Raw genomic sequence first — 27,747 nt, 5'->3', positions numbered from 1 at the left:
ACATAAAATGCCAACTTTTCAGAAATTTCCAGAATGGGCAAAAAATCTTTGACCGAGTTATGATTTTTTGAATCAATACAGATTTTTAAAAAAAATCGAAATATTGGTCGCAAAAATTTTTCAACTTCATTTTTCGATGTAAAATCGAATTTGCAATCAAAAAGTACTTTAGTGAAATTTTGATAAAGTGTACCGTTTTTAAGTTATAGCCATTTTTAAGTAACTTTTTTGAAAATAGTCGCAGTTTTTCATTTTTTAAAAATAGTGCCCATGTTTGCCCACTTTTGAAAAAATATTTTTGGAAAGTTGAGAAAATTCTCTATATTTTGCTTTTTCGGACTTTGTTGATACGACCCTTAGTTGCTGAGATATTGCCATGCAAATGTTAAAAAACAGGAAAATTGATGTTTTCTAAGTCTCACCCAAACAACCCACCATTTTCTAATGTCGATATCTCAGCAACTAGGGGAACTATACCCTTTCTCAGCCTATTTCTATTATCGGCCTATCAGCACTTTGATCATGAATTACAGCTTATATAAAATGTTTTTGACTGTTCCAAAGTAATAAATAGCTCAAATAAAAGTGAGCAAGCAACTCTCCATTGTTGAAACATCTGAAAATGTTGATTTAATAGCAGAAACGGCAAAAGTGATGAGAATTGGTCGAACGGCTTAGTGTGATTAAAATGGGTATATTTCCCCTATAGGTCCGATTTTCAATGTTAATATATGAAACATTCGTGAAATTTTCCGATCTTTTCGAAAAAAATACTTTCAAAAATTTTAAATCAAGTCTAACATTTCAAATGGGCGTAATATTGAATGTTTGGCCTGTTTGAAATGTTAGTCTTGATTTTGAATTTTTGAAAGTATTTTTTTCGAAAAGATCGGAAAATTTCACAAATGTTTCATATATTAACATTGTGAATCGGACCTATAGTTGCTGAGATATCGACATTAGAAAATAGTGGGTTGTTTGGGTGAGACTTAGAAAACATCAATTTTCATGTTTTTAACCTTTGCATGGCAATATCTCAGCAACTAAGGGTCGTATCAACAAAGTCCGAAGAAGCAAAATATAGAGAATTTTCTCAGCTTTTCAAAAATATTTTTTCAATAGTGGGCAAACATGGGCACTATTTTTAAAAAATGAAAAACTGCGACTATTTTCAAAAAAGTTACCTAAAAAAGGTTATAACTTGAAAATGGTGCACTTTTTCAAAAATTCACTAAAGTACTTTTTGATTGCAAATTCGATTTTACATCGGAAAATAAAGTTGAAAAATTTTTGCGACCAATATTTCGATTTTTTGAAAAAATCTGTATTGATTCAAAAAATCATAACTCGGTCAAAGATTTTTTGCCCATTCTGGAAATTTCTGAAAAGTTGGCATTTTATGTCCTCTAAAACATATCAAAAAATGAAAAAAATTAAAAATAGTGTTTTTTTGCAAATCAAGTTTTAGTGACAAAAAGTTAAATTAAAAATCACCAAATTTTTTTTTATCGTGTATCAATTTTTTTCAGTGTAGTCCATATTCATACCTACAACTTTGCCGAAGACACCAAATCGATCAAAAAATTCCTTCAAAAGATACAGATTTTTGAATTTTCACATATCATTTTTGTATGGACAGCTGCCAAATTTGTATGGAAAATTATATGGACAAACTAATGATGCAAAATGGCTTCTTTGGGCATACCGAAGGCACCAAAAAAGTTTCAGCCGGATTAAAAAATACAAAAAAAATCGAATGACCGAAATCTCAGAGAATTGCTCTTATGTGACACAACCTTGACCACTCAGAATTGTCGCACTCCAATCAGACGAAACACGCGGAGAAAGTCGTAATCAATAAACATCAGTTAGTTAGTTATTAAACCTCGTTTTAATCGTCGACTCCGGATTAAGTCCCCACAGATTCATTGTTGTACTTTAAACATTCTGAGATATCGTCATTTGATAATTAAGTGCCATTCTTGGGCACTTATTTAAAGTAGCTTATTTATTTAAAAATAAAGAACTTTTACAAAACCAAATACTTTTTTGGTTTGAGTTTTTTTTCAATGGAAAATATATAACTCGGCGGCAACAATTTTGCCCACACTTCTCTGTGACTTGAAAGATAATCACTTTGATCCAGTGCTGGTATTCTCGCGCTCTCGCGAGAAAAAAATACTCTCTCTCGAGTTCTCGCCGCGAGTCTCGAGCTGCCGAGAGAAACTCTGAATTTAATTCCAGTTACAGCTCACCAAGTCGCAATGGCCGAGTTGTTAGCATTTTTGCTTACCAATCCAAAGGACGGGGGATGGAACCAGGGTTACCAGGTCAAAATTTGAAAAATCTGGCAAAGTATCGTTTAAAAAGTTGGAAAAATCTGGCAGACAAAAATCTAAAAATTCTGAATGGTAAAGGGGAGGGAGAAAATAAATTAATTCAAAAGTTTGTAGAATTCAGATGGTTTAACTGATTGTATGGCCTCAAAAAATTTCAATTTCCATAAAATTCGTTCAAAAAATTGTTCAAAATGGGCATAAAATAGAAAATCTGGCAAAATCTGTCAATATCTGGCACTGGGAAGGGTGAATCTTTATTCTGGCAAACACTTGAAAAATCTGGCATTCCCAGATTTATCTGGCAACCTGGCAACCCTGGAACGAACCCCGACTCGAGCGGCTTTGATTTTTCGTTCATGTTCAGAGTTTCAAGAGATATATTTCCTATACTTTCTCGTTGGGAGCAGATGGGAATCGAACCCAGGACCATTCACTTACAAAGCGAACACCGCAACCAGTCAGCCACGGCCGCTCCCTACTTTAAATTCATTTCTACTATGAAATCTAAAATCACATAATCACGTTCATGTAAAATTGAACAGTTCATTGAACAGCACTTTGGGTAATAAAAACGTGAAACTCTCGATGAATCCTAAGTAAGTTGTTAATCTACCTTCGGATGAACAAGTCAAAAAGCACTTGGGCAAAAACAATGCCCACTATGAAAATAATTACAGCGCTAGTGATTTTGACTATTCCAACGGTTGGTTGCTACGGAGTTGGGTATCGTGTGTCGATCACCAGCCAATTGAAAGCTCAACACGCGGGACGGTTCAATTTATGGGTGTTACTATTGCACCGTATGCAACGATTTTAACATCAAGTATGTTGAATTCTTGCGATTTTCATGAGATTCCGATTTTGCGCTACCAAGGATTGGCAAATTTGGAAGTCAGCGATAGGGATCGGGACGACAGTAATGTAATCATCAACGTGCAAAGCCTTAGACCGGCATGGACGCTGGCGGCGATTGGGTGGACCATTTGCTGTGCAGTTTGGCTGTTTGCGCGATTTGGCGATTTTGAAAAACGTACCATGAAATTTGAACTCTATGTTCGTGGTTACTATTTTCATGAACGCTTTTGGGAATTCTTTTTTCTCCGTGAAGTGAGCTCGCTGGTCTGATTTCTCAAGTACTACATCTCGACAAGGCGTGCGCCGTTAATGGTCACGGTTTTGCACTCAATGACACGCTGGAACTTTCCACTCATTTTGAGACGATTAGACAGAGGATTTCCAAGAAAAAAAATCCACGCAAGCCGCATCGCAGTTACACAACTGACCAGGATTTCCTGTGACCTCGGCGTGATGATCCCTCGGTAGTACGCGCGGTGCCTTATCACATTCAAAAACAAAACATTACCATGAGTGTTCGTGGTTGTTATCTTGCCCTGACTGACTAACTTCAGCGTTGCCCACAGTGGTAATGTTTCTCCGCGGGTATTCCTCAGGAATCCCATGTTTCGATCAATCCTCTTTTAGACGGCGCACGTTTCGGGTTATTTTCATAGTAGTTCTTCATCGCTCTGCAAAACCCCTTCTTTTCCGCAATTCTGTTCATTGCCCCCCGGCGCTGTCGTCGCCGGCACATCGGATGATGCTGCAGGTCTGATGAAATAATCATTATGTTGGCGCGAATTCGCGGCGGTGACGACGATGAGTTCCCCCCCCTAGCCGTATTATGCTGGCACAAGAACCTGCCCGATCGTCTGCTGCGCTCAGAGAATATATAGTTTGCGGAGCTCTCACTCTCCGCGGCCGGTCACTCTGGCCGCGTGGTGCCACTTGCGCGTCATGGTGCAAATTTCCACGCCAAACTGGGCCAGCGGTGCGCCGCCAGCCGAAGGAGCTCACCGAGTTTAGTTCAGTTCTCAGCTTGCAGTGGTTCGGTTCGGTTGTCGGTGGACTCGTCGATATAGTGGTGATTACTCGGAAGTACTATAGGTTCCCCACATAACTTCCCCTCTGGAAGAGGAGCACATTAGCAGGAGGCAGCAACGGGACACGTGGCCAAGTGTGATTGAACCCCGCGGCTGATACGCAGGAAGTTTGACCCGTGTGAAAAGTTGCTCCATCCAAGTGCGCCTTGACTCTTTTGCTTCTGGTTGAGCAGCAGCTGTCAAAGTGATTTCCAAAACTATGTGCTGAACAAAAAACTCATCTGCAAAAAGAACCGTTTCTTCGTCAAGTGGCCGGAACAGGGGAAAAAGACTCAAAGAATCAAAGGCGAAAAAAGGGAAAATCTCGAAAGCCCCAGAAGGAAAAACGCACCAGAATCGACCGATCCCCCACCGACAAAAAAAAGGAAAGGAAAGAAAAAAATAAGCAAAAAGAAGATGGCCCCGAACGTAGTCGAAACCAGGGTGCTCAAAACCAGCCTCGATAATATCGTAAGTGTCGGATGTGCCAGGTTGAAGCCACGGGGGGAGGGGTTTCGTGGAAAGACGTGTGATATCATGTGTGAGGACGATGTTTTTTTTTTCAACGTTTGGTGACGCCGCGGTGTGAAAATCTATAACTAGGCGACTGTTTACTTATTGACAGAAAGGGCTTCTGCGATTCGACCTTTGGGCCCGAGGATTTTGGGAAAACAAGTTTGTTTACTTATGTTGTGGGATTCTGGGAGATAAACAACACGGAATTTTCGGAGGAAAACTTCGGACCTGGTGGAGACGCTTGGTATTTCGGAGTGAAAACTCTCATGTCTAGTGTGTTTTTAAAAGGTCCTATAAGCTATGGGTTTATAGGACCTTCTCAAATAAGACTCGAAAATGGCGAACTCTTTTCAACGTTTATTTGTTGATACCAAAACAAAGAACACTGCTAATTAACCCAAAGTGGAAGGCCACTTCAAATCGTGAAGCTGTTCAGTTAGAAGGTGCAAAACCGGCTTACGCACTTAAACCTAATTTGGTGTCTTAAACTATGTCTGTTCAGACAACCTGTCTATGGTAGATCTAAGCTCTGAAATCAACCGATACCTGTTTTGTGTACAGTCTCCCTCATATTCGGAACAGTTTACAGATCTGCCAATGTTCAACAAATCATAAAAAATCAATAATTGAACATAATGATTTGCTTTTTCCTTCATGTGAAAGCTTTTCTTGCGATCTTTCGAGTGATGTAAGACCGGCTAAACATTTTTACGTTTTGTATCAAGTTTTTAAAGAAAAACATTGACCCTTGAAATCCACAAATTTGGAACACTTTTTTCTCACGATAACACACTTTTTTCTCTCCAGGAGTACATTTTTTTTTTACAAAACTCAAGCTTAGTGATGTTTTAAACATGGTCTGATAACTTTTTTGGGGTGAAAATTTCATTTAAATTCAGGCGTTCCACAATTGTGGGAGGCACAATAACATCCCACAATTAAGGAACAGGCAATTTGGAGGCAGTGTTTTGCTGTTATGGATAAAATAGCCTTGAAATGAGGTCTTTTGTTCAAAAATTACTATGTTTACTTGTGAAATAGCAAGAGAATGTCCAAATAAAGGTCCTAAAAATAGCAGGGACGACAGAAAAGTTGAATTTTGCATCCTATTGAATCCGAATTCCAACAAAAATATAAGAAAAATAATTTTTCGAGAAGTCATTTTTGGCCAAAAACGTACCTCAACTTAAGACAGCTGCCAAAATAACAGGATTTGTTCTAGGAACGAGATTATTTCAGTAGGGGAAAGTGGGGCAAGTGTAACAAGCTAAGGAAATGCTCGTTATAACCCATTAAAAAGTTAAAAAATCTGTCGGATTTTATTATAATCATCTTATTCTAGGTCTTGACTAAGACTTTGTTAAAACAAGTTTTTAAAAAATCATGTTTTTTAATGTGAAAAATTGATTTTAAAATTTTCGATTTTCCGTACGTTCTACTCAACTAGTGGGGCAAGACGAACAACCCGTTAGGGCAAGAGGAACAATGCATGAAAAAACATGTTAATTTGCTAACAATTGAACTGTTATCACTTAGATACATCAGATTAGAATGTATTTGAATGGTTTCTTCATTTTAGATTAAATAATAATATTTTACTAAAAAATTTATCGTTTTTACGAAAAAAATACTACTTCGATGATAAATAGTAAATTTTCATAATATCACTATACTTTGTATGAACAATTTTTTTTAACGATTGTTTATCAGTTTTTAAGTACTTTCATGTATTTATTTCCCAATAAAATATTTTCTTGCAGCAATTCGTAATTTTTTCCATACTAAAAATCCATATGGTACACTTGCCCCACCTGAACAAGATTTTTTTAAAGCTCTCAACAAAAATAATCAAAAGTTAAATCATACTTTGTAATAGGTGCATGTCATTGGTAGGGACACTACTGATCTAGGAAAAATAGCATTTTGATAAAATGAGCCTTAAAACGAACCCTAAGCCTTATTTTGTACTTTCCAAATATTATAAGAAAACAAAGGTTTTGAAAAAAACTTCATTAAATCTTATGCCCCGTGGCGTTTACGTCATTTTGGCGGTTATGTGATAGTAGAATCAGCTAATTGCATTGCTAGCAACAATTCCTCATACTGGAAATAATCAAAATTGTAAAAATTACGGCCGTAGGAGCGATTGTTCCTCTTGCCCCATATGGTCGTCTTGCCCCACCTTCCCCTAAAGTCACAGATCAGAAAAAAGACTTGAGCTTGACTACACAGAAAAAAAATGATGGTGATATTCATCAGGAAATGGTGACAGATTTTGTGGCAAAAAGAATGATTAAGAAAATGATGAATTTTCATCAGTCATCAGTTTTTGATGAATATTCATCAGGTTCACATGTTTACGCATTTTTTATGTAATATTACTCAAAAAATGAGGTAATATTCAACCTACCAAATTTTCAACATTCCAAAATTCAACTTTTTTTTCTGTGTAGCTGCTGAGGGACTGAAACTTTAAATATAATATGTACCAGCCTAAACCAACTTTTAAACACAACAGCGAAAATAAAAAAAAACTTAGTTCAATCTCAAATCTTCAAAAGAAATGAGTAGTTCAAAAATTGGTAGAATTTAAGTCGACAAGCTTTTTGTATTTCACATAAAAAAGTTGAATTCTGGAAGGTTGAAAATTTGGCTAGTTGAATATTACCTCTTTTTTGTAATATTACATAAAAAATGTGTAAAAATTGATGAAAATTTTGACACAAAATCTGTCATCATTCCCTGAAGATTATTTTTTTCTGTGTTAATTAAATAAACATAGTTTTTTTTTTTAATAAAAATATATTAAATACTTTTTATTTGTAAGAACAAGTCTCTCAAAATTTCGATGTATTTTATGATTTGAATGGAACTTGTCCTATCCATTACTCGTATTGTTTCTTTTGCGTCAATGTTTTTTTTGCCATATCGGTGTCTTCAGCAATTTTATACACAGTAAAAAATCACGGTAATACTACATTTTGAAATATTGACAAATGTGTGAAATTTTACCAATAAATATTTATACGTGTAATTTTACGAAGGCAAAATTACATTCTAAAGGATTAAGTCTTTTCTTATCGACCACAAAAAAAAATGTAATTTTTTCTGTCCTTGATTAACTTTTTTTGTGTTCAACAAAAATATGCCATATTTATAGTTGCCATTTTAAATAAAATAGTGAAATTGTGTTTTGCAACAAGTTCCATACAATATTGTTGTGAAAATCTTAAAAATAAAAACATACCGTCATCAGGGGTGACATTGGGTCTGGGGAGTGAGATTGGGTCATACAAATTTCAACGTTTTTGTATGACCCAATCTCACCCTACAGTCCCAATGTCACCCCTGACGACGATAGAAAGAGTTTAGGCTGGTACAAATTTTATTTAAAGTTTTTGTCCCCCCAAAAAATATTTTTTCAAAAAACCTTCAATATTTTTATGAAAATTTAAGTGCAATTAGTTAAATCCTGTGGGTCTCGTGGCGCAGGGGTAGCGGCTTCGGCTGCCGATCCCGATGATGCTATGAGACGCGGGTTCGATTCCCGCCTTATCCACTGAGCTTCTATCGGATGGTGAAGTAAAACGTCGGTCCCGGTTTCTCCTGTCTCGTCAGAGGCGCTGGAGCAGAAATCCCACGTTAGAGGAAGGCCTCCCCCGGGGGGCGTAGTGCCAATAGTTTCGTTTTTTAGTTAAATCAATTTAAAATGAATTCCCCTGCGTTAAGAATCATTTTTAGCATGTTTGGGTTGATTTAAAAATCTTTTGAATTTTTGAAAATTTTCGATGTCTACTATCGTCTATCGCTAAAGTTTTTTTTTCGCCAATTTTTTTGTTTTCGTTTCGTTTTACATTTTTTGAAAACTTTTATTGCAAACCAACTGAACTAGTGTAAAATACATTTTAAAACACTTTTTCCATGCAAATGTTGAAACTATGGCATGTTATATTAATATTAATATTTTTTTATTTTTTGATCCCCCCCCTCGACTCCGGCCAGAGCCGAGGGACAAAACTTTTAAAAATATTTGCATCGGCCTTAAAAAGTTTAAAAAAAAATTTGTCCGAAAACCGTCGGATGAAGTTGATATTTTGGAACTTTCAATAGGGACTGTGTCATAGATCTGGTAATGCTTAATAACAGTAAAAATGGATAACACGATACAATAGTCCTTGTAATCAGGATTCCGTGTCTTAATACCCAAACGGAAAAAGTTGATATTTTACCCAAGAACTGGAGGAGAGATGATAAATCTGACTCGGATTTCGACTGTCCCTTAGACCGGAAACAATGCTGAAAAGCTCTTCTTTTCAGCTTTAAAAACAATGCTATATAGTTCTAGTTTTTAGCACTGTTTTTTTTGTTATGGTAAAGTAGGCCGTTTCGTCTCCCTCGAAAGACAGGAAAAGTTGATTGTTTCACAGTGGAATTGCAAAAACAAGTTTTTTTTTATTTGAAATTTAATTCACAATCGATTAATAGTAAATTTTGATAAATCGTTTTCGAGTTATAAGAAAAAAAAAACACAACAAAGTATCTGAAATTCTTTTGATATTTTCTGTCAAGGATCTTTGGTTTATCGAGAAAATTAACAAAATTTTCATTTTTCGATGTGGTTTATTCGGCTTTTGGTTGCTGAGCAATGGCTTAAAAAACATGAAGATTGAGTTTATGTAAATGTAATCTATTAAACAATGAGTTTCCAATCGATGATATTATTTTTGTGCTACTTCGACGTCGTCGTGCTATCTTGTCGCACCCGCCATTTTGACGTTCCGAGAAAAACGCGTTTTAATGTTTGACCTTGAATAAACAAAATCTAGAGCACGCAATGTAAACAATAACAAACACGTTTTGTTTGGCTGACCATTCTGTGCATTGTCCCGAAGTTTGGTTGAAGTTTACGGTAGTCTTACTTGTACGTGCGCCAAACGCGTTCTGACCTGAAATCCCTTTGCCCTTTGTCGCACTTACATTAATTTTCAGGGAGCGACAAGATTGAATCTACTTTCATATGAAAAGTGACAAAAAAATTCGGAGCATTTTTGGATTTCATTGAATATCTCAGGATTGAAATCGAATTTTGGGGATCTGTGAAGGTCAAAAGATGAGGCATAGTGTGCTGCACAAAATGGCGTCCTTAACTCAATTTGGTCCAAAATGCACGTACGACAAATTAGCATGACGGCGACGATTTGTATAAAAAAGGTTGTAACTTTCTTTAACTTTATTTCGGGTAATTCTCTACCAACTCACACGAAATCGGGAAAAGTTGCCCCGACCCCTCTTCGATTTGCGTGAAATTTTGTCCTAAGGGGTAACTTTTGTCCCTGATCACGATTCCGAGGTCCGTTTTTTGTTATCTCGTGACGGAGGAGCGGTACGACCCCTTCCATTTTTGAACATGCGAAAAAAGAGGTGTTTTTCAATAATTTGCAGCCTGAAACGGTGATGAGATAGAAATTTGGTGTCAAAGGGACTTTTATGTAAAATTAGACGCCCAATTTGATGGCGTACTCAGAATTCCGAAAAAACGTATTTTTCATCGAAAAAAACACTAAAAAAGTTTTAAAACTCTCCCATTTTCCGTTACTCGACTGTAAAATTTTTTGGAACATGTCATTTTAAGGGAAATTTAATGTTCTTTTCGAATCTACATTGACCCAGAAGGGTCATTTTTTCACTTAGAACAAAATCTTTCATTTTAAAATTTCGTGTTTTTTCTTACTTTGCAGGGTTATTTTTTAGAGTGTAACAATGTTCTACAAAGTTGTAGAACAGACAATTAAAAAAATTTTGATATATAGAGATAAGGGGTTTGCTAATAAACATCACGAGTTATCACGATTTTACGAAAAAAAAAAGTTTTGAAAATGTTGGTCGTCGTTGACCATGGCCGTTCATGGTCACCCGCGACAGACACGGACGACGAAACAAAGAGAAAAACAAAAATTAACTTTTTCAAAACTTTTTTTCGTAAAATCGCGATAACTCGTGATGTTTTTAAGCAAACCCCTTATGTCTATATATCAAATTTTTTGCAGAACATTGTTACACTCTAAAACATAACCCTGCAAAGTTAGAAAAAAACGATATTTTACGATATCAAACATATTAACTTTCAAACGTGTGAGTCAAACGTGAATCATTGATCATTGATGAAAGCAGGAGTCGTCCTTGAAATTCACAGCTCACCAAACCAACACACTGCACAATTCCAAGCGTAAGTCTCCCGAGAATTCACAAAGTCCACATCACTGTGTGGGACATGGGGTCGTGGTGATTCATTGGTCCACCACTTTTCGGGGACATTCCAGTTGAGACCTCTGCTTTCGGGGATTCACACAAAGACGACATCGCATTGAAATTCCATTACTCTGAGCACATTTCTGCGACGCATTTAGCTTGGAAAATCCAAAACCAACCAATGACTTAAACTCTTGGTTGTTTTTCCTCTCTCCAAGCAATAGTTTATTGCCAATTTGCGCTAGTTTCGGCGAGCTTTTTGTGTTTTGCTCAAACACACATTAGACCGCTTTTATGGGGGGAGGTGTACGTGTGTGTGTGTGTGTGCCGGCCATCATGCCACCGGTGCTCTTGGTTACGTGACATCGTCGTATAATCACAAAAGAAGTAGAAGCAATGAAAAAACTATCCAGCTTTTTAAGCGAAAATGGCGTTCGAATGGTGAACGACCGAAATGTCAAAATCACGCAGTGGTACCAACTTTACGAAAAAAAAGTGTGCCATGGCATGACAGCCGCATTTTTTTGTAATGTTGGTGCTACTGCGCGATTTTGACATTTCGGACGTTCAACATTCGAACGCCATCTTCGCTTAAAAACCTGGATAGTGGCTTGGACATGCAACCAGCGACGACGACGACGTGCGAGAGTTTCAAAACAAACATGGTGGAAAATCGATTTTCATCTCCCACCCGGTGCCACGTGCTGGTGGAGCCATGGTGTGGGTGGTGATGATTAAGGATACGCACAATGACCTTCGTTTGGGAGTTGGGGGTGGGTGGTTTGTTTTTCGAGAGACGTCAAAAAACGAGATGATCTTTCACCAGAGATTAAAGTAAGCGATGCACAGCTGATTGATAGTGTTGAAAAGATTACTTTTATTTCTCTTTATTGGACCTTTTATTGTTTTTTTTTAAATAATATTTTTTTTAACTTGCAAAAACTAAAATTACTAATAGCAATAAAGGGTAAAATTTCATTTAGCTTTCCGTAATTAAGATGAACAACTCCCAGTGACATTTCCAAAGACCAATTCGACGTCGTCGTGCTATCTTGTCGCACCCGCCATTTTGACGTTCCGAGAAAAACGCGTTTTAATGTTTGACCTTGAATATACAAAAAACGAGAGCACGCAATGTAAACAATAACAAACACGTTTTGTTTGGCTGACCATTCTTTGCATTGTCCTGAAGTTTGGTTGAACTTGGTTGCTGGAGTCCCGAGTTATAATTACAAATGTTTACGGTAGTCTAGCTTGTACGTGCGACAAACGCATCCTGACTTTCCTGGCCTGAAATCCCTTTGGCCTTTTGTCGCACTTACATCAATTTTCGGGGAGTGACAAGATAGCACGACGAGATTGAAACTACTTTCATATGTAAAGTGACAAAAATGCACGGAGTTTTTTCGGTTTTTGTTGAATATCTCAGGATTGAAATCGAATTTTGGGGATCTGTGAAGGTCAAAAGGTGAGGCATTGTAAGCTGCACAAAATGGCGTTCTTAACTCAATTTGGCCCAAAATGCACGTACGACAAGTTAGCACGATGGCGACGAATTGCTCGTAGTTTGATAAGAGAGCGATGGTTTCGCGTCACTTCCATTCAAGTTGATTAAGCTTGCCTAGAGGACACACGTTCCGGGCCAACGTGAGCACTGATGTGCGAGACGCCAATTAACAATTTTCGTCATGGTGGTGGCGCATCGCGCGATGACATTCCCGCGCGCGTTCTATTTCTGTCAAACGGCGGATCAGACCACCCAACAGTAAATAGACTTGTACGAATGATAGAGTCTGGCATGGCCTTATAAAAATAGCACTTGATCAAAAGTGAGCATCGAACCCTTTCCGAATCTTCACGCTGTTCGGCAAATATCACGCGATGACATTCCGAATCGCGCTCAATCGCGAATAGAGAATGCTTTGACTCTATTAATAGAGTCGACCTTCTGGTTTCTATACACCTCGGAAAGGCATCGATAGTGAAAGTCACTTTTTTCATGCTGGCTGAAAATCGTTCCGTGGGTGGATGATGCTTCAAACCGGTGACCAATCGGCACGTCCCTGGTCATCAACCAACCCAAAATTACTCTCCAGCATTTTCTTCGTCGGAAACTCCTTTCTAACTTGATGCTTTATTTCCATTTGTGCAAAAATTAAGCAAACCCCACTAATTGCAAGTTGTGGATTAACGCGATTGCAAACGGTTTTTTGTGGTGCTACCCAGATGAGTGCGTTCATAAATATTCACTTTGTCGTCGGCGATGGTGTTTTAGAGTAGCGACTCCTGACGTAAGAACCCAACAGTGAAAACATGTCATGATGACAGCGCCAAATGAGACGAAATTTCGTCACCGGGCTAACGAAGTAACTTCTGCCAGAAACGAGTCGGAAATTTAAACTTTTTGCAAACACAGAGAAAAATCAGTTTCCAATTCGTTGTTTGTAATTTCATGAACGCTTGCTCACGATTTTGGAAACAAATTTTTCTCCGTGTAATTTTCACAATTTTAGAACTATACAAGCACTTTGTGAACATTTAAAACGGTTTTTTTTTCTGTGCACACTAACTACATAAGTAACCAATTTAAATCGGTTTCAGGATTTGCTTCGTTGGGTGTGATGATCGGCGGCTTTTTAATGAGCCCACCACCAAACGTCTGCCGAAGGCGCACAAATCGTTAACGATCTGGCATTCAATGTTTATATCCTGCTGCCGGTGGGTTTTATTTCCGCAGCCAGGTTCTGGAACATTGAAGATGATTTGAGAACTGCGGTACTAAAACTACTTGATACAATGGGAAATCCTTGAGGCGAGGTAGGGCGCGGAGGAAGATTTACTATCAAAGTGAATTATTTATCTTTAGGCTTAGTTTTTACCTACTTTGTCTTGAGATCAGTTTTTTTTGTTATATTCATGTCAAGCAAAAAAATAACCCAGCAAAATGAATAAAAAATTCAAGTAAAAACGCGATTAAAAAAAAAGTTTTTATTTGAGCTAAAGTGTTCAATTTGGCCTCCAAAGACCAAAACAAATACACTCAGTGAGAATTTTGGCTCGAGCTCGAAAATTTTGCGGAAATTGTGAAAAACCTCCATTTTCAAACTGCAATATCTCCGGAACCACAATTCGTAGATGGTTGATTTATAAGTTAAAAAAAAATGAATTATTAAAGCCAAGTACGGAGCTCGGAAGGAACGGGGTCATGAAACAGTTGCGCATTCTTTTCGCGACCCATCCCAAGAAAAGTTGACAGTTTGGTTTGAGCGCGAGTGACGGTGCGTGCTCTTGAGATTCTTGGAAAAAATAAAATATTGGACTAATCTAAAATTCCAACTGTTAATAAATCAAAAAAATGAAAACACAAAATCAATAGAAAAAAAAATTATCAGAATTAAAAAAAATAGAATTTATCGGAGCACATCAGCCAGAGCTTTTGCACCAAGATTTTGGTTACAGACATTTTTGTATCTTCAAAACTACGGGAACTTTCCATATCATTTTTTGATTCAACCCCTAAAGTATTGTCTTCAACACAATTTGCAACAAAGAATAACGAAAATTAGATTGATTTGGAGTTTTTATGTGGTCATATTTTAGATTGGAGAAAAAAAAAATTGAGAAAAATAAAAATTTCGTGATTCGATTATCAGGCATGAAATTTTGGCAAGGACAAATCCAAAGCCCTACAAGTTTGAATTTAATTTTTTTTTCGATTTTAATTTAAGAATTTTTAAACCATTAATAAAAAAACAAAATTTTGCCTATTTGAATTTATGAATTACAGTGAACTGACATTTTACGCGGTGGCGTTACGCTTTTTGTTTCGTAGATTTTTCTTAAACCATACAATATTTTTGCAAGCTTCTAAAAGCGTTTTGTAGATCTGAACAATGCCTACAAATTGCTTTTTAAAGATTTTTAGTCTTCGATTTTTTTTAATTTTAAATGTTTTATTTTTTAATGTTATATAATGAAATTTATTTTTGGTTGATTTTTAAATTTTCGATTTTTAAAATTGCTTTTATCTTATTTTTTATAATTTTGAGTTTATGAATACAGTACTTGTTCGGTAGCTGGGCTGAGAACGTAGCCCGGTCACCAAATGCTGCTCGCTAACTGGGCTGAACGAAATATAACGAGGGGACCACCGATGCATAATATTTTCCTGATGAAATATTAAAATAAAAGTTAATCAAGATTATTTACAATGCTTACTTTTCATACTAATTTAATTGTGACTTGAAATTAAATAAAAGTTTTAAAAAAGTTTTTTTTTAATTATTGAACATGATTTTTGCATCCATTAATCCCTCGGTCATTTTGGTTTGTTTTGGTTTTTTGACGTTTGTCTGCTTTTTAACTGAGCTACGGCCCAGTTAAAAAGAAGGGCAAAAAATATAAAAATTGAAATAACAAGCCATGGCATTCAACATTTGAATGCAAAAAGTGTTTAAAAATGCATTTTACACTACTTCAGTTGTTTCGCAGTCATTAGCAATAAAAAAAGTAAGATTTGACGAAAACAAACAAATAGCGAAAAAAACCTTTTGCGATACTAATCATCGAAAAATTTCAAAGATTCAAAAGATGTTTAAATCAACCCAAACATGCTTAAACATGATTGAACATAAAAATGAAATAGATTCAATTCTTTGAAACAACATAAATTACGTGTGGTTCTTCCTGACCATTGGATTTAAATAAATTCGGGAGTTTTTTTTTGTTGAAAAGATTCAATAAACAAAATTTTCAGTTTTGCTATTTGGGTGTTTTTTAATACCCCTGACTCAAGGCGGTTTCAAAAACACCCAAAATGCAAAAACTGGAAATTTGGTTTATTGGACCTTTTCAAAAAAAAAAAAAAAAAACTCCAGAATTGCACTATTAAAATACTCACTCATAAACCAAAAAGGTGATATGCCAACATAAGGTGCTCGATGGAATCAAATGCTGATCCCCAAGTTCAGGTCGGAAATTAAATGTAAATCAATCTAAACATAAATAAATAATAAACTGAAAAAAGTTTTATTTTTTGTAAGTTATGACCGATGCGCATACGACCTTTTCAAATGCTACGCGCCAAAAACTTAGTTCAGGGTTGTTACGGACGGCGCGGATCGCGCGGATGGCGCGGATGGCGCGTATCGCGCGGATCTGGCGCGGATTTGCTGGCTAATTTTGCTCAGGCGCGGATTTCGCGCGGATAGCAATTTTGATAAACAAAATAATTGAGAACGATAGAATTTCTTTCAAATTACAAAGGAAAATATTATTAGGAATTAAATAAATTCAATCTTTTTCGTTGAGTGCAAAAACATCAGTTTCTAAGAAAAAAAATTTCTTCTAAAAATTATTGATTGTTTTTTTTTCTTAATACGAAACTTTGAAATAATCTTCAAGGAGCGATTTTTTTAATGTATTGAGATTTGTTATATAAATTTAACATAACATTACAACTCATTATTTTTAAAACATCTGCTTAACAATTCAAATAAATTCCAATTTTATTAAAATCAAAATAACAAAATTCGAAAAAATTACAGAATTTTAAAAATTTGAAGCTATGAAACTTTGCAGATTTTCTATGTTTTTTTTCAATGTAAAAATTTAAATTTTTAAATTTTTGGTTTATTGAAAAATTAAAAAAAAAATTTTGCCTCTGTGACTCAGGTAGAATTGATTCTACTCCCAATTATAACAACATGACGAAATCCACTTAGAAATCTGCTAAAATCTCCGTCTAAAAGCGAAATGTAATGTTAAAATTAAAAAAAATAAGTAATCTGGAATTCAACAATTTGAAATTTCAGAATTTACATATTCAAATAATAAAAAAATAGAATTCATAATTTGAAATTGTCAAAACATACAGACTCAAAAACGTAAAAACGACTTATTAAATTGAAAAATTACGAAAATATTACAATTGAGCAGTTCTCTAGGATTTTGGTCATTCGATTTATTAAATTATTAAATTCGCAATTCGCAATTTTCAGTGTAAGAACGGGCCTTGACCGATCTTATGCACTAGGTTCCCGACGAACACGCACTGCCTTTACACCTACATCTCACCCTTGCTCTGAGTCAGTACGAGCAACACGCTAGAACACGCTTTGAGTGTTCGTGCCAGGCATGCACACCTTCTTTTCCGGTTACGCATTTTAACTCGGCCGGGGGTGGTACAATACGTAGGATTTGATGTAAGTATAAGCGCCTAACCATTTAAAGTGTGCCTATCAATAAATTATTAAATTATTAAATTATTAAATTATTAAATTATTAAATTATTAAATTATTAAATTATTAAATTATTAAATTATTAAATTATTAAATTACAAAATTATTAAATTATTAAATTATTAAATTATTAAATTATTAAATTATTAAATTATTAAATTATTAAATTATTAAATTATTAAATTATTAAATTATTAAATTATTAAATTTTTAAATTATTAAATTATTAAATTATTAAATTATTAAATTATTAAATTATTAAATTATTAAATTATTAAATTATTAAATTATTAAATTATTAAATTATTAAATTATTAAATTATTAAATTATTAAATTATTAAATTATTAAATTATTAAATTATTAAATTATTAAATTATTAAATTATTAAATTATTAAATTATTAAATTATTAAATTATTAAATTATTAAATTATTAAATTATTAAATTATTAAATTATTAAATTATTAAATTATTAAATTATTAAATTATTAAATTATTAAATTATTAAATTATTAAATATCATTTTCGGAGTCATATTTTAGATTAGAGAAATTTAGAGAAGAAAATAATAGAAATTTCGTGTTTCGATTTGCCACAGTAATGTTTTGGCGAGAATTATCAAGTACTAAATCCCTAGATTTTATAATTTAGTGATTTATTTTATGGTTTTAATTTTTTTTAATCTTCGAATTTATTTTTTTTCTGAATTTGTTTTTAAAGCAACGATATTTTAAGTGTTGCAAAAAAAATGCTAATATTGTTTCAGAAATGGCAAAAAAGGTTCCATTTGGTACAGGTGGGATATGAATCCACAACTGATCAACGGTACTGATCGGCCTTCTGTATTATTTTTTTTTTTTCGTTTAAAATTTCATTCATTATGTTACTCTCTTCTATGTTTGTCGCGGTTTTTATTTATATGGCGCGAATTTCGCGCGGATTGGGTTTTGGGGTCGGCGCGGATCTGGCGCGGATTTTTTCTCGACTTTTCCGTAACAACCCTGTTAGTTCGATTTTGACTTCACTCGCCTTGTATGTGGATGACAGTCGTGACGTAGCCATGGAAATGACACATAAACAAATTTTATCACATGCAATTGGCCTATCCAGGTTTTTAAGCGAAGATCGCGTTCGAATTGTGAACGCCCGAATTGTCAAAATCGCGCAGTAGCACCAACATTAGAAAAAAAAAAATATGGCTGTCATGCCATGGCACACTTTTTTCGTAATGTTGATACCACTGCGTGATTTTGACATTTCGGGCGTTCACCATTCGAACGCCATCTTCGCTTAAAAATCTGGATTAGGTTTTACGCCGACTCGGTTATTAGGTTAGAAATTTGACAGCTTGGCTGCACTGTTTACATTTTTTGCACGTGCGTCTCAGTAAAAATGTGTGTGCGTGTGCGCTCATGACGTCACGCTGTAAAACCTAATTAGTTTTTACGCCGACTCGATTTGGAGTTTAGAAAGGAGTGCACTGTTTACATGGACTTAGCACAGTTCGATGCGGTCGTCGATTTTGTTCGGGGAAATTCGTCGATAATCGACGAAGACCATGTAAACAGTGCCCACGAGCTGTCAAATGACGTCTCGATGTAAAACCTAATACGCCTATGATGTCTCATGAGCTGCAAAAATATTCTTGGCTTGGACGCTCGAGTTGTCGACCGCGATGATTAAAGATTAACCCCTCTTATAACTGGCTGTTTGAGTAATTAACCCCGAACAATTTGACATGTTCAGCAAATTCCACTAATGGGTGAAAGTTACACCATGCAACTCTTATCAGCAAATCTTTGCAACTTTCCCTTGAGCTCCTCGCTTACTGAGCGCACCCTCATGTTTGAACTTTTGCGCAAAAAGTCTTCAACGTCGTCGCCGCCGGTGTCAGGTGACTTTGCAATAAATCTCTCTTTCTCTAAGTATCTAAACAACCCATTATTGCCACCGCGGTCGTCCTCAAGGCACAATCATCTTAATTGAGATGAATTGCTCTCGTAAATTGCCTTTTGAAGCGAAATTGCGTCGCAAATTCTCCAGATTTTTCTAAACAGATCACTTCTCTAACCGATTCGTTTCGCTTCTTCCCTAATTTCAGACAATCTGCAAACCGGCCCCGTACTCGGACGAGCCAGATGCCGTGGTGGAGCGCGACCGGTGCGATTACGCCCAGAAGATCACCTACCAGATGGCCCGCTCGGGCACGGCCCCGCGGAGGATCCGCGTGTACGCCGACGGTATCTACGATCTGTTCCACCAGGGCCACGCCCGGCAGCTGATGCAGGTGAGGAGTTGCTACCTTAACCCTAGCGAGTGCGAACGCATTTAAATTAAAATTCTTAACATTTTTTTTTTTGCTGGCAGGCCAAGAACGTGTTTCCCAACGTGTATCTAATTGTCGGCGTGTGCAACGATGAGCTAACGCACAGCCGGAAGGGTCGCACCGTGATGAACGACGACGAGCGTTACGAGGCGGTGCGACACTGTCGCTACGTCGATGAGGTAAGAGAGCGGTGCTGTGTTCTACTTCTACCCGGTAGGGAAAGTGGGCTAGAGAGAGGTCTATTGGGCTTGGCCGGATGATGTAATCCTGGGCCACATACGCTCACGCGGGATTGAGGTCAGGTCACACTGCTGATAGCAGATTAATCGAATGGAATTTTGGGATGAAGGCTGGGTGGGGCGTGTGGTGGACAAGATTAGGCGTTGTCACAGTTTTGGTGAGGGATAACGGAATGTGGTGACTCATGTCAAAGATTAGAGAAAATGTATTAAAGGTAGGAAATTGTTTAATTCGAATTTGAACTGTCTTTTTTATGTGAATTTTTACCAAGTCTAAAATTTTACACAAATTTCATTGATTTAAGTAACTCTCTTTGCCGATATTGAAGGACCGTCGAGAGCGGGGGGTATCAAATTATAGAACAAAAAATCAAAGCATGCTACTTGAAGGGACTTACAAATTTATTGACAGCTGGAGCTGTGTGATATCGAGAAGATCGACAGCCAGAACGTCCACTCTATATTACAGTCGACTACTATGCGCTTCTTTCCTCGATGTTCTCTCAAGCTCGAAGTTCTTTTCCTAGATGTTCACATGAAATGCATTTCTTCCAAAAATGCTCTCATTTTGTCGACATGTTCTCAAAAATTCATTCTGCAACATGTAACATAGGTAATAGTCGTTTATGCAACAAGTTGCAGAAAGAAGATTTTTTCAGCACAAATAGTACATTTATCCGAGTTGGATAAATACGACGAGTGCTGAAAAAATCAAGTTTTGCAACGAGTTGCTTAGAACATTTTTTTGCAATTTAGAAAAAATGGTTTTGTATGAAATTTTATGTCAAATATCCACGTGCTAAGTAAATTCACCGTCCAAAACAAAAAATATTGAAAAATGTTATTTTTTGAGCGAGCGATTCTCAACAAAATCAGTCCATGTAGTTGATTTTTATTTTTGTTTGTTTTTATTTGGCTTTTAGACTGGTTGCAACGCGAAGTTTTATAATTGTTTCAAATTGCGAGCAGTTTTAAATTTTTAGAACTGGCGGAAATGAAACTAGAACACGGTGCTCGCAACGCGCTGATCTAAATGTTGTTTCAAAAAAATGCTTTTAATTGTGTGCGTATGATTATCAACACAGCATCATAGTGTGTGTGTAAGAATACGTGGATATCTCCATATATCTGATTTTTTTGAAACTGAGTTCTATTCCAGTTCCAAATCGTCTCACGTTTGAAACAAACTCGTCGAGCAGTTTTATTCCGGTTTCAAAATACTGCTCGAAAAATAAAACTGCAACTCCGCGTTGCGGGTGGTCTGTTTCAGTTCTATTTGAAAAATGAAACAGCTAGAACAAAGTAGAGCCGCGTTGCAACCAGTCTTAGGGGGCCATTTAGTGTCATTGGTTCACCTATAGAAGGCTCTATAAAATTTTGGCAGCTGTCCATACAAAAATGACACGTGAATATTCGAAAATCTGTATCTTTTGGAGGAATTTTCTGATCTATTTGGTGTCTTCGGCAAAGTTGTAGGTATTAATGAGGACTATTCTAAAAAAAATAGTACGAGGAAAAAGATGCCGATTTTTAATATTTGTTTTTTAAAGGAATAAATTTCCCAAAAATCATATTTTTTAACTTTTTGAAATATTGTTATCTTTTAGGTGACAAGGACTGCAACTTTTATTGATAAAAAATGTTTTTTGGAAAAACAAATTTTTTAATCTAGCTATTTTTTTACTGCAGTTTTAAATATTTATTTTGAAAATTAAAAAAAATCCAATTAAATTGCCTATGAGACATTAGAGTGTAATATGATTGTAAGGGAAACAATAAAGTTGTCCAAATTTAGCGAGCACAGCAATTTTTCAGTTCATTTTGGGGTCCTAAATAACTCCTCAAAGTTTCAGAACGATTGATTTAGTTCTCATTTTGCACAAAGCGATTCAATTTTCTATGGCCTTACGAGGCAATTGAGTCCTAAAATTTGGTTTAGATTTCGTATGTTATAAGTCACGTCGGTGAGGCTTATTTTTCCGAGCTCAATGTCACTATGATCATAAACCAAAATCTTAAAATTAATTTTTATGTTGAAGAAAAAAAACCTGCAATCTTGACCGAAAATATCTTGCTTGACAGCTCGTTTTGAACTAATTTTTAACTTACTTGCTCTTAAAAAAACGTTACTTAATCCACCGATGGTGGTTGGTGCCTTCCTCACAATTATGTACATATTTGTTTCTGTAGTAAGAATGTCAAACCTACAAATTTTATCTAAATTTCACTTCTTACAACATATCTACATGGAGTATGGGGTCTAGAATCCCAAAAATCATTGGACGTAATATTAGAACAACACCTACGGGGTTGTTTCATGAAAATTGTTCACTTTCAATAGTTATATTACTTTAAAGTTTTTTAAGCCTTAAGGCAGTAAAAAAATATATCTGTTCACTTTTCCCGGGAGTTTCAAATCAACAAAATCCCGGGAGCCAGATCTCCGGATAGATCCGAACAACCTTTTCATCAACATATTTGAGATCCGGCCACTGAAACGTGTACAAATGACACTTAGGTGCTCATAACTTTTGATAGGGTTATCAGATCTTCAATCTTTTGCGCTTGATGGAAAGGTCTTTTGGTTACCTATCCAACGATGGGTCGCATGATAGATCCGGACAACTTTTTCATCAACATATTTGAGATCCGGCCTCTAAAATGTGTACAAATGACACTAAAGTGCTCATAACTTTTGATAGGGTTATCAGATCTTCAATGTTTTGGGCTCATTAGAAAGATCTTTCAAATACCTTTCGAAAAATGTATAATTAGAATTTTCTTACAAAAACCACCTTTTTTACATTCTTTCAAATCTTAGCCAGAATCGTTTTTTTAGCATAACTTTTGAAATACTTAACAAAATAGTTAATATAGGTCTTGTGGGACCCCAAGACGGATCGAATGCGACCAAAAGGGTTCAAATCGGTTCAGCCAGTCCGGAGATAATCGAGTGCATATTTTTCGGTGCACGGACTTACAGACATACACACGCACAGACATTTGCTCAGAATTTGATTCTGAGTCGATAGGTATACGTGAAGGTAGGTCTACGAGGTCGAATTAAGAAGTTCATTTTTCGAGTTATTTTATAGCCTTTCCTCAGTAAGGTGAGGAAGGCAAAAAGATACAGCGTGTTCAAAAAGTTTTAGACACGTGTTTTTTGTTCGAAAATGACGTTTTAGACGAGTTTTGAGGACGCTGTTATATTCTTTCAGGGGCATGCTAGCATCATAATCTCTAAGTTGTAGAGCACCTTTCAGAGCATCCAAATATGAATCCGGTTTTAGTTCAGCGTGAAACGTGGATTTTTTAAATGTGAAAAACCACAAAAATGGTTTTTCCCATACAAATTTCCATGGAAAATTAATGAGACATTGAATATTGGAGCTCCGGTTGAAATTTTTTAGTGTTTTTAGTCTCACCCAGTCTATTATTTTTTGGTACCAATATAGCAGAATCTAATCCTAATGCTAAAAAATGAAACATTAGTGAAATTTTTTGATCTCATCGAAAAAAAATATTTTAAAATTTTTTGAATCTGTGCGAAAATTTTAAAAGGGAAAAATGTTGAATATTTGGCAGCTTTCTCAAAACTGGTCTGAAACATTTTTTATTTTGGACCAGTTTTGAGTTCAGTTCATAATTTACCAGGTGCAAGATATGTCAATACTTTCGTCGGGTTTTTTTTTTAAATTTTCTCATTTTTTCAATTGACAGAGAAATAAATATTTAACATCAAAATCGGAACTATAAAGTTTCAGTGATTTTTGCATTTAAAATGTATCCAAATTAGATTGGAAAAGGTCCAGTGATGAGTCTGATAAGAAATGTTTCTGAGATACGGTTTAAAAAAGTTCAAAAATATCATAGCAAATGGGATTTAATCTGCTAAAAAAATCTTGAAAAACAACACTGACCTACAAATAATAACAAAAATTACCGGATTCTCCATAAAAACTTTGGAGAAAAGCCATTCGGCACAGTCAAAATATTTAAAAAATCCAAATGCACGTGTTTCTGGAGACCCCAAAGTTCTTGCTTTCCCTCGAGTGTTCGAGTTGAGCCACTAATGCATCTCTTGTCATGTTTTAGTTTGGTTCCCTTTGTAGGGCATGCCCATAGGGGCTCTCATGCCAAATATCAGCGCATTTGTTCGTAAACTGGCTGCGCGCTTCAGGGTTAAAGTTTACATGGGAATTAGGGGAACTATGCCCTTTCTCAACCTGTTTCTATTATAGGCCTATCAGCACTTAGATCATGAATTACAGCTTTCATAAAGTATTTTTGACTGTTCCAAAGTAATAAATAGCTCAAATAAAAGTGAGCAAGCAACTTTCCATTGTTGATACATCTGAAAATATTGATTTAAAGGCGGAAAACGGCAAAAGTGATGAGAATTGGTCGAACGGCTTAGAGTGATTAAAATGGGTATATTTTCCCTATAACACTGAAGTTTTGAACACTCTGGAGTTCTGTACAGTTCTCTAAAGTTGGCATTGTTTCGAAAAATCGGCTCAAATCTACGATAATTCTATGAAAAGTTCATTTTTAGAGCAAGATTTAAAAGCCTTACCTTAGTGGGTAAGGCAAAACGTTTTCGATCTAACAAATGTCTTCATAGAAAGTTAGCAAAATATGATTGAAACAGGATCAACACCTTCCAAAAATCGTGCTTGTCTTCTTTTTTAAGCGAAGTAGCTTTTCCATGGCTAATAACCATCTCTCTTTCGTTTCCCCCCCTTCCAGATCATCCGCGACGCGCCCTGGGAGCTAACGGACGAGTTTCTCGAGAACAACAAGATCGACTTTGTGGCCCACGACGAGCTCCCGTACGGCAGCGAAGACTGCAACGATCTGTACGCGCCGATCAAAGCGCGCGGCATGTTCGTCGCGACCGAGCGCACCGAGGGCGTCAGCACATCCGACATCGTGGCCCGGATAGTGAAGGACTACGACATCTACGTGCGACGAAATCTGGCCCGCGGGTACACAGCCAAAGAACTGAACGTGTCGTTCCTGTCGGAGAAGAAGTTCCGCTTCCAGAACAAGATGGACGAGCTGAAGGACAAGGTGAAGAAGGGCAAGGGCGACATCATCAGCAAGTGGGAGGAAAAATCCACCGACTTTATTCGCACCTTTTTGCTGATGTTTGGCAAGGACAGTCGAATCTCAAACTTTCTGTCCGACTCGAAGCAGAAGCTCAAATCGGCGCTCAGCCCGCCGGGCAGCCCAACCGGCAGCCACAGCAGTTTGAACGAGTTTGGGGACGAGGACGAGGAGGAGGAAGAGGACGGATACGGCGAGAGTCCGAGCGATTCGGTGCTGGATTCGCCCCCGATGAAGCGCTCGAATCTGGCGCGGTCTAGCTCGAGCTCGCGCAACCGGCTGTCGGAGGAGGCGCTGCGGCGTGGTCTGCAACAGCACGCGGAAGGTGGTGATGGCGAGGAGGAGGAGGACGAAGAAGAGGACGATGAGGAGTTTGTGGATTCTCGTTCGCGACCCAATTCCAGTTATAGTTTGGCGGCGTTGGCGACCAATGGCGGTGGTGCCACGAACGGAAGTGTTCCTCATTAGAGGGCGGTCGTGGCTTGTTCGCGGAATGAGCGCGAACCGGCTTGTTTGAGCGCGGTGCAGACTGCAACATTTATCTAAAGTAAAAGTGAGCGGGATGAAGAATGATTTTGGCGAAGGGTGTGCGTTCTGGAATTTGGGATGCGAGAGAGTTTGTGTGCGCGAGAGACCGTTAAAAGAAAACTTTCCTACCCAAAACACACAACACACAAACACACATATTTATTTAAACAAAAAAAAAACGTTATCATTAGCGCACGTGGGAAAACATTACCCTCCGGGCAGCCAGGAAAGCTTGGACTCAAATTGAAGCAGTGTTATCATCTCTATTTTCTTGTCTTTCTTTGTATCAAACCTTTTTGTTGTCTATTTTTCCTCACCTCATCCCTCTACCAAATTTCATCTAGTTTTAGTAAAAATGCCTAGAGAAAATAAAAGCTCATGATATGTTACAATCGCTTTTTTGCATTGGAATACTTATTTAAAACAAACTAATTTATCCAAAAACTAAACAAGAAACGTAAAATGGTATGGTTTTTACACTCATATATAAATGCAAATGCAAAAAAGGGCTCTTATCTTGGCCAGTAGATAAGACAAGGAAATGTGTATTGAAATATATTAGAATTAATCAAATTTACAGACTTGTTTTCCTCGTAATTTAGCACACATTTTTGTTTAGTCAATTGTTTGCGCGTTTGGTCATGCGGAGCATCGAATGAGTAAAGAGAGAGAAAAAAAGGGCGGCAACGATTTAAAACTGCAATTTTTCACGACGAATTTGAATTTTTGGAGAGAGGAAGCGACGAAGAGTTTGGGAATTTTGAACCATTTTTGAATAGAAGAATGAAAACGAGAACATTCCAACCAAGAAGTTTCAGCCGATTGTAAAATTCTAACTAGTTAAAAAAAAACACACACACAAAACAAAAACCAACTTTATCCATCTACTTATATCTTCAAGCAATCCAACCTTTAAACGTAAACGTAGCGGCGAAATCTGCAACAGCAGCAGCAAGTAGTGCTTTCGAGTTAGCAATTTTTTTTTTCCAACAGACAATTTTAAGACAAACTTTCGCTCTGTTGTCGTGTCCCCGTCAAAGGCGTGAATTGAGAATTGCTGCGCGAGAAACTTTTGACGTGATCGTGATCCGCTTGCGAAAGGAAAGATTAAAAGTACCGGAGGCTATCGGGGCCAAAAACCCAACATATTAAAGGTTGCAGAGAGGAAACCGAAAGTTAACGCATTCAGTGTGTGTGTGTGAAAGACTTGAAAGACTTCTGGAGGAAATTTTTGGGCAAACGACTACGCAAAGCCGACTTGACCCCCCGCGAAGGTCGAGCGTTGGAAACGGAAGGACTGTGTTTTGTAGCATATAAACTGTAACCCATCTGAGGAAGAATAAGTGACGACGAAATAAAGCAAACACACAAGTTGTTGAATATATGATGATTAAAAGGTTATTATGCAAACGAGAAATAACAAAAAAGAATAAGAAACAGACTCTATATTTGCAGCATGATTTGCCAGTTTTTTAGATGCTCTTGTAGACGGTAGGTTGTTTGCGAAAAAGAAAGAAGACAAAAAAAAACAGAAAACAAAAAGTAAAACATTTAATGATCTATTCACCAAAAAAAAAAAAATCTAAAGAAAACCAACATTACAACAAACTTTGAAGCAAAATAAAACATGTTATACACAGCTGGTGGGTGAGCTTGTTACGGTGGGCCGAGTTTTGAAGAAGCCTTGATATCTTTCGATTCTTTGAAGTACATTTTTTTGTGAGGGTGCTTCGAATCTTATTTTCGCTGTCCGACAGCGAAGTATGGAAAAATATAATTTGTATCAGATTTAGAATGTGATAAAACAACTTATCTCAGTTTCAGGTATTATTCGGAAAATCTCAAAAATCCACAAAAAATCGAAAACAATCGGGATAAATCCGGAATCACGAGAACTGTGGCTAAAACAATATTTAAAAGCTCTTGAATAATTTTGCAATATTTTTATACAGTATTGAAATCCATTGCTCCTAACTAACAGTACTAATAGGTATATTACTGTGCCATTCCGTTTTTGGCAAGACAATTTTATAAAATATTTCTGCTTGCCAAAAATCTACGTCAATTTGTATATGGATCATAATTGTGTTAAGTTTTATATTGGTTTTGATCAACCATTTATTTCAATTTAAGAGCGAGTTTTTCACCAATGTGTAACAGGTCGTATCGAGGTGCTCCGTTTATCTATACATGAGATGAACTCATGCCAAATATGAGCCCTCTACGACAAAGGGAAGTAGGGTAAAACGGGCTTTGAAGTTTGAGGTCGAAAAAACATAA

General features: G+C 36.5%; 1 protein-coding gene across 5 annotated transcripts in view; it reads left to right on the top strand.

Annotated features, from left to right (window-relative positions):
- The window catches only part of LOC6052245 (choline-phosphate cytidylyltransferase B), a 70,857-nt gene extending 43,751 nt beyond the window's left edge, over nucleotides 1-27,106 (top strand). For 4 of the 5 annotated variants that reach the window (XM_038259087.1, XM_038259090.1, XM_038259088.1 and 1 more), the window contains 3 exons: nucleotides 19,367-19,552; nucleotides 19,633-19,770; nucleotides 24,580-27,106. In XM_038259087.1, the coding sequence (XP_038115015.1) occupies nucleotides 19,367-19,552; nucleotides 19,633-19,770; nucleotides 24,580-25,407 (1,152 nt within the window). In that variant the 3' untranslated portion in view covers nucleotides 25,408-27,106. Of the gene's footprint in view, nucleotides 1-4,195; nucleotides 4,730-19,366; nucleotides 19,553-19,632; nucleotides 19,771-24,579 lie in introns of those variants that run through there. The other variant, XM_038259091.1, reaches the window with a different exon arrangement.
- Nucleotides 27,107-27,747: the final 641 nt, after the last annotated feature.

This window comes from Culex quinquefasciatus, chromosome 3 (assembly GCF_015732765.1).
Source record: "Culex quinquefasciatus strain JHB chromosome 3, VPISU_Cqui_1.0_pri_paternal, whole genome shotgun sequence".
Taxonomy (NCBI): Eukaryota; Metazoa; Arthropoda; class Insecta; order Diptera; family Culicidae; genus Culex; species Culex quinquefasciatus.
The sequence above is the reverse complement of the archived record's forward strand: the minus strand, read 5'-3'. Positions and strand labels throughout refer to the sequence as shown.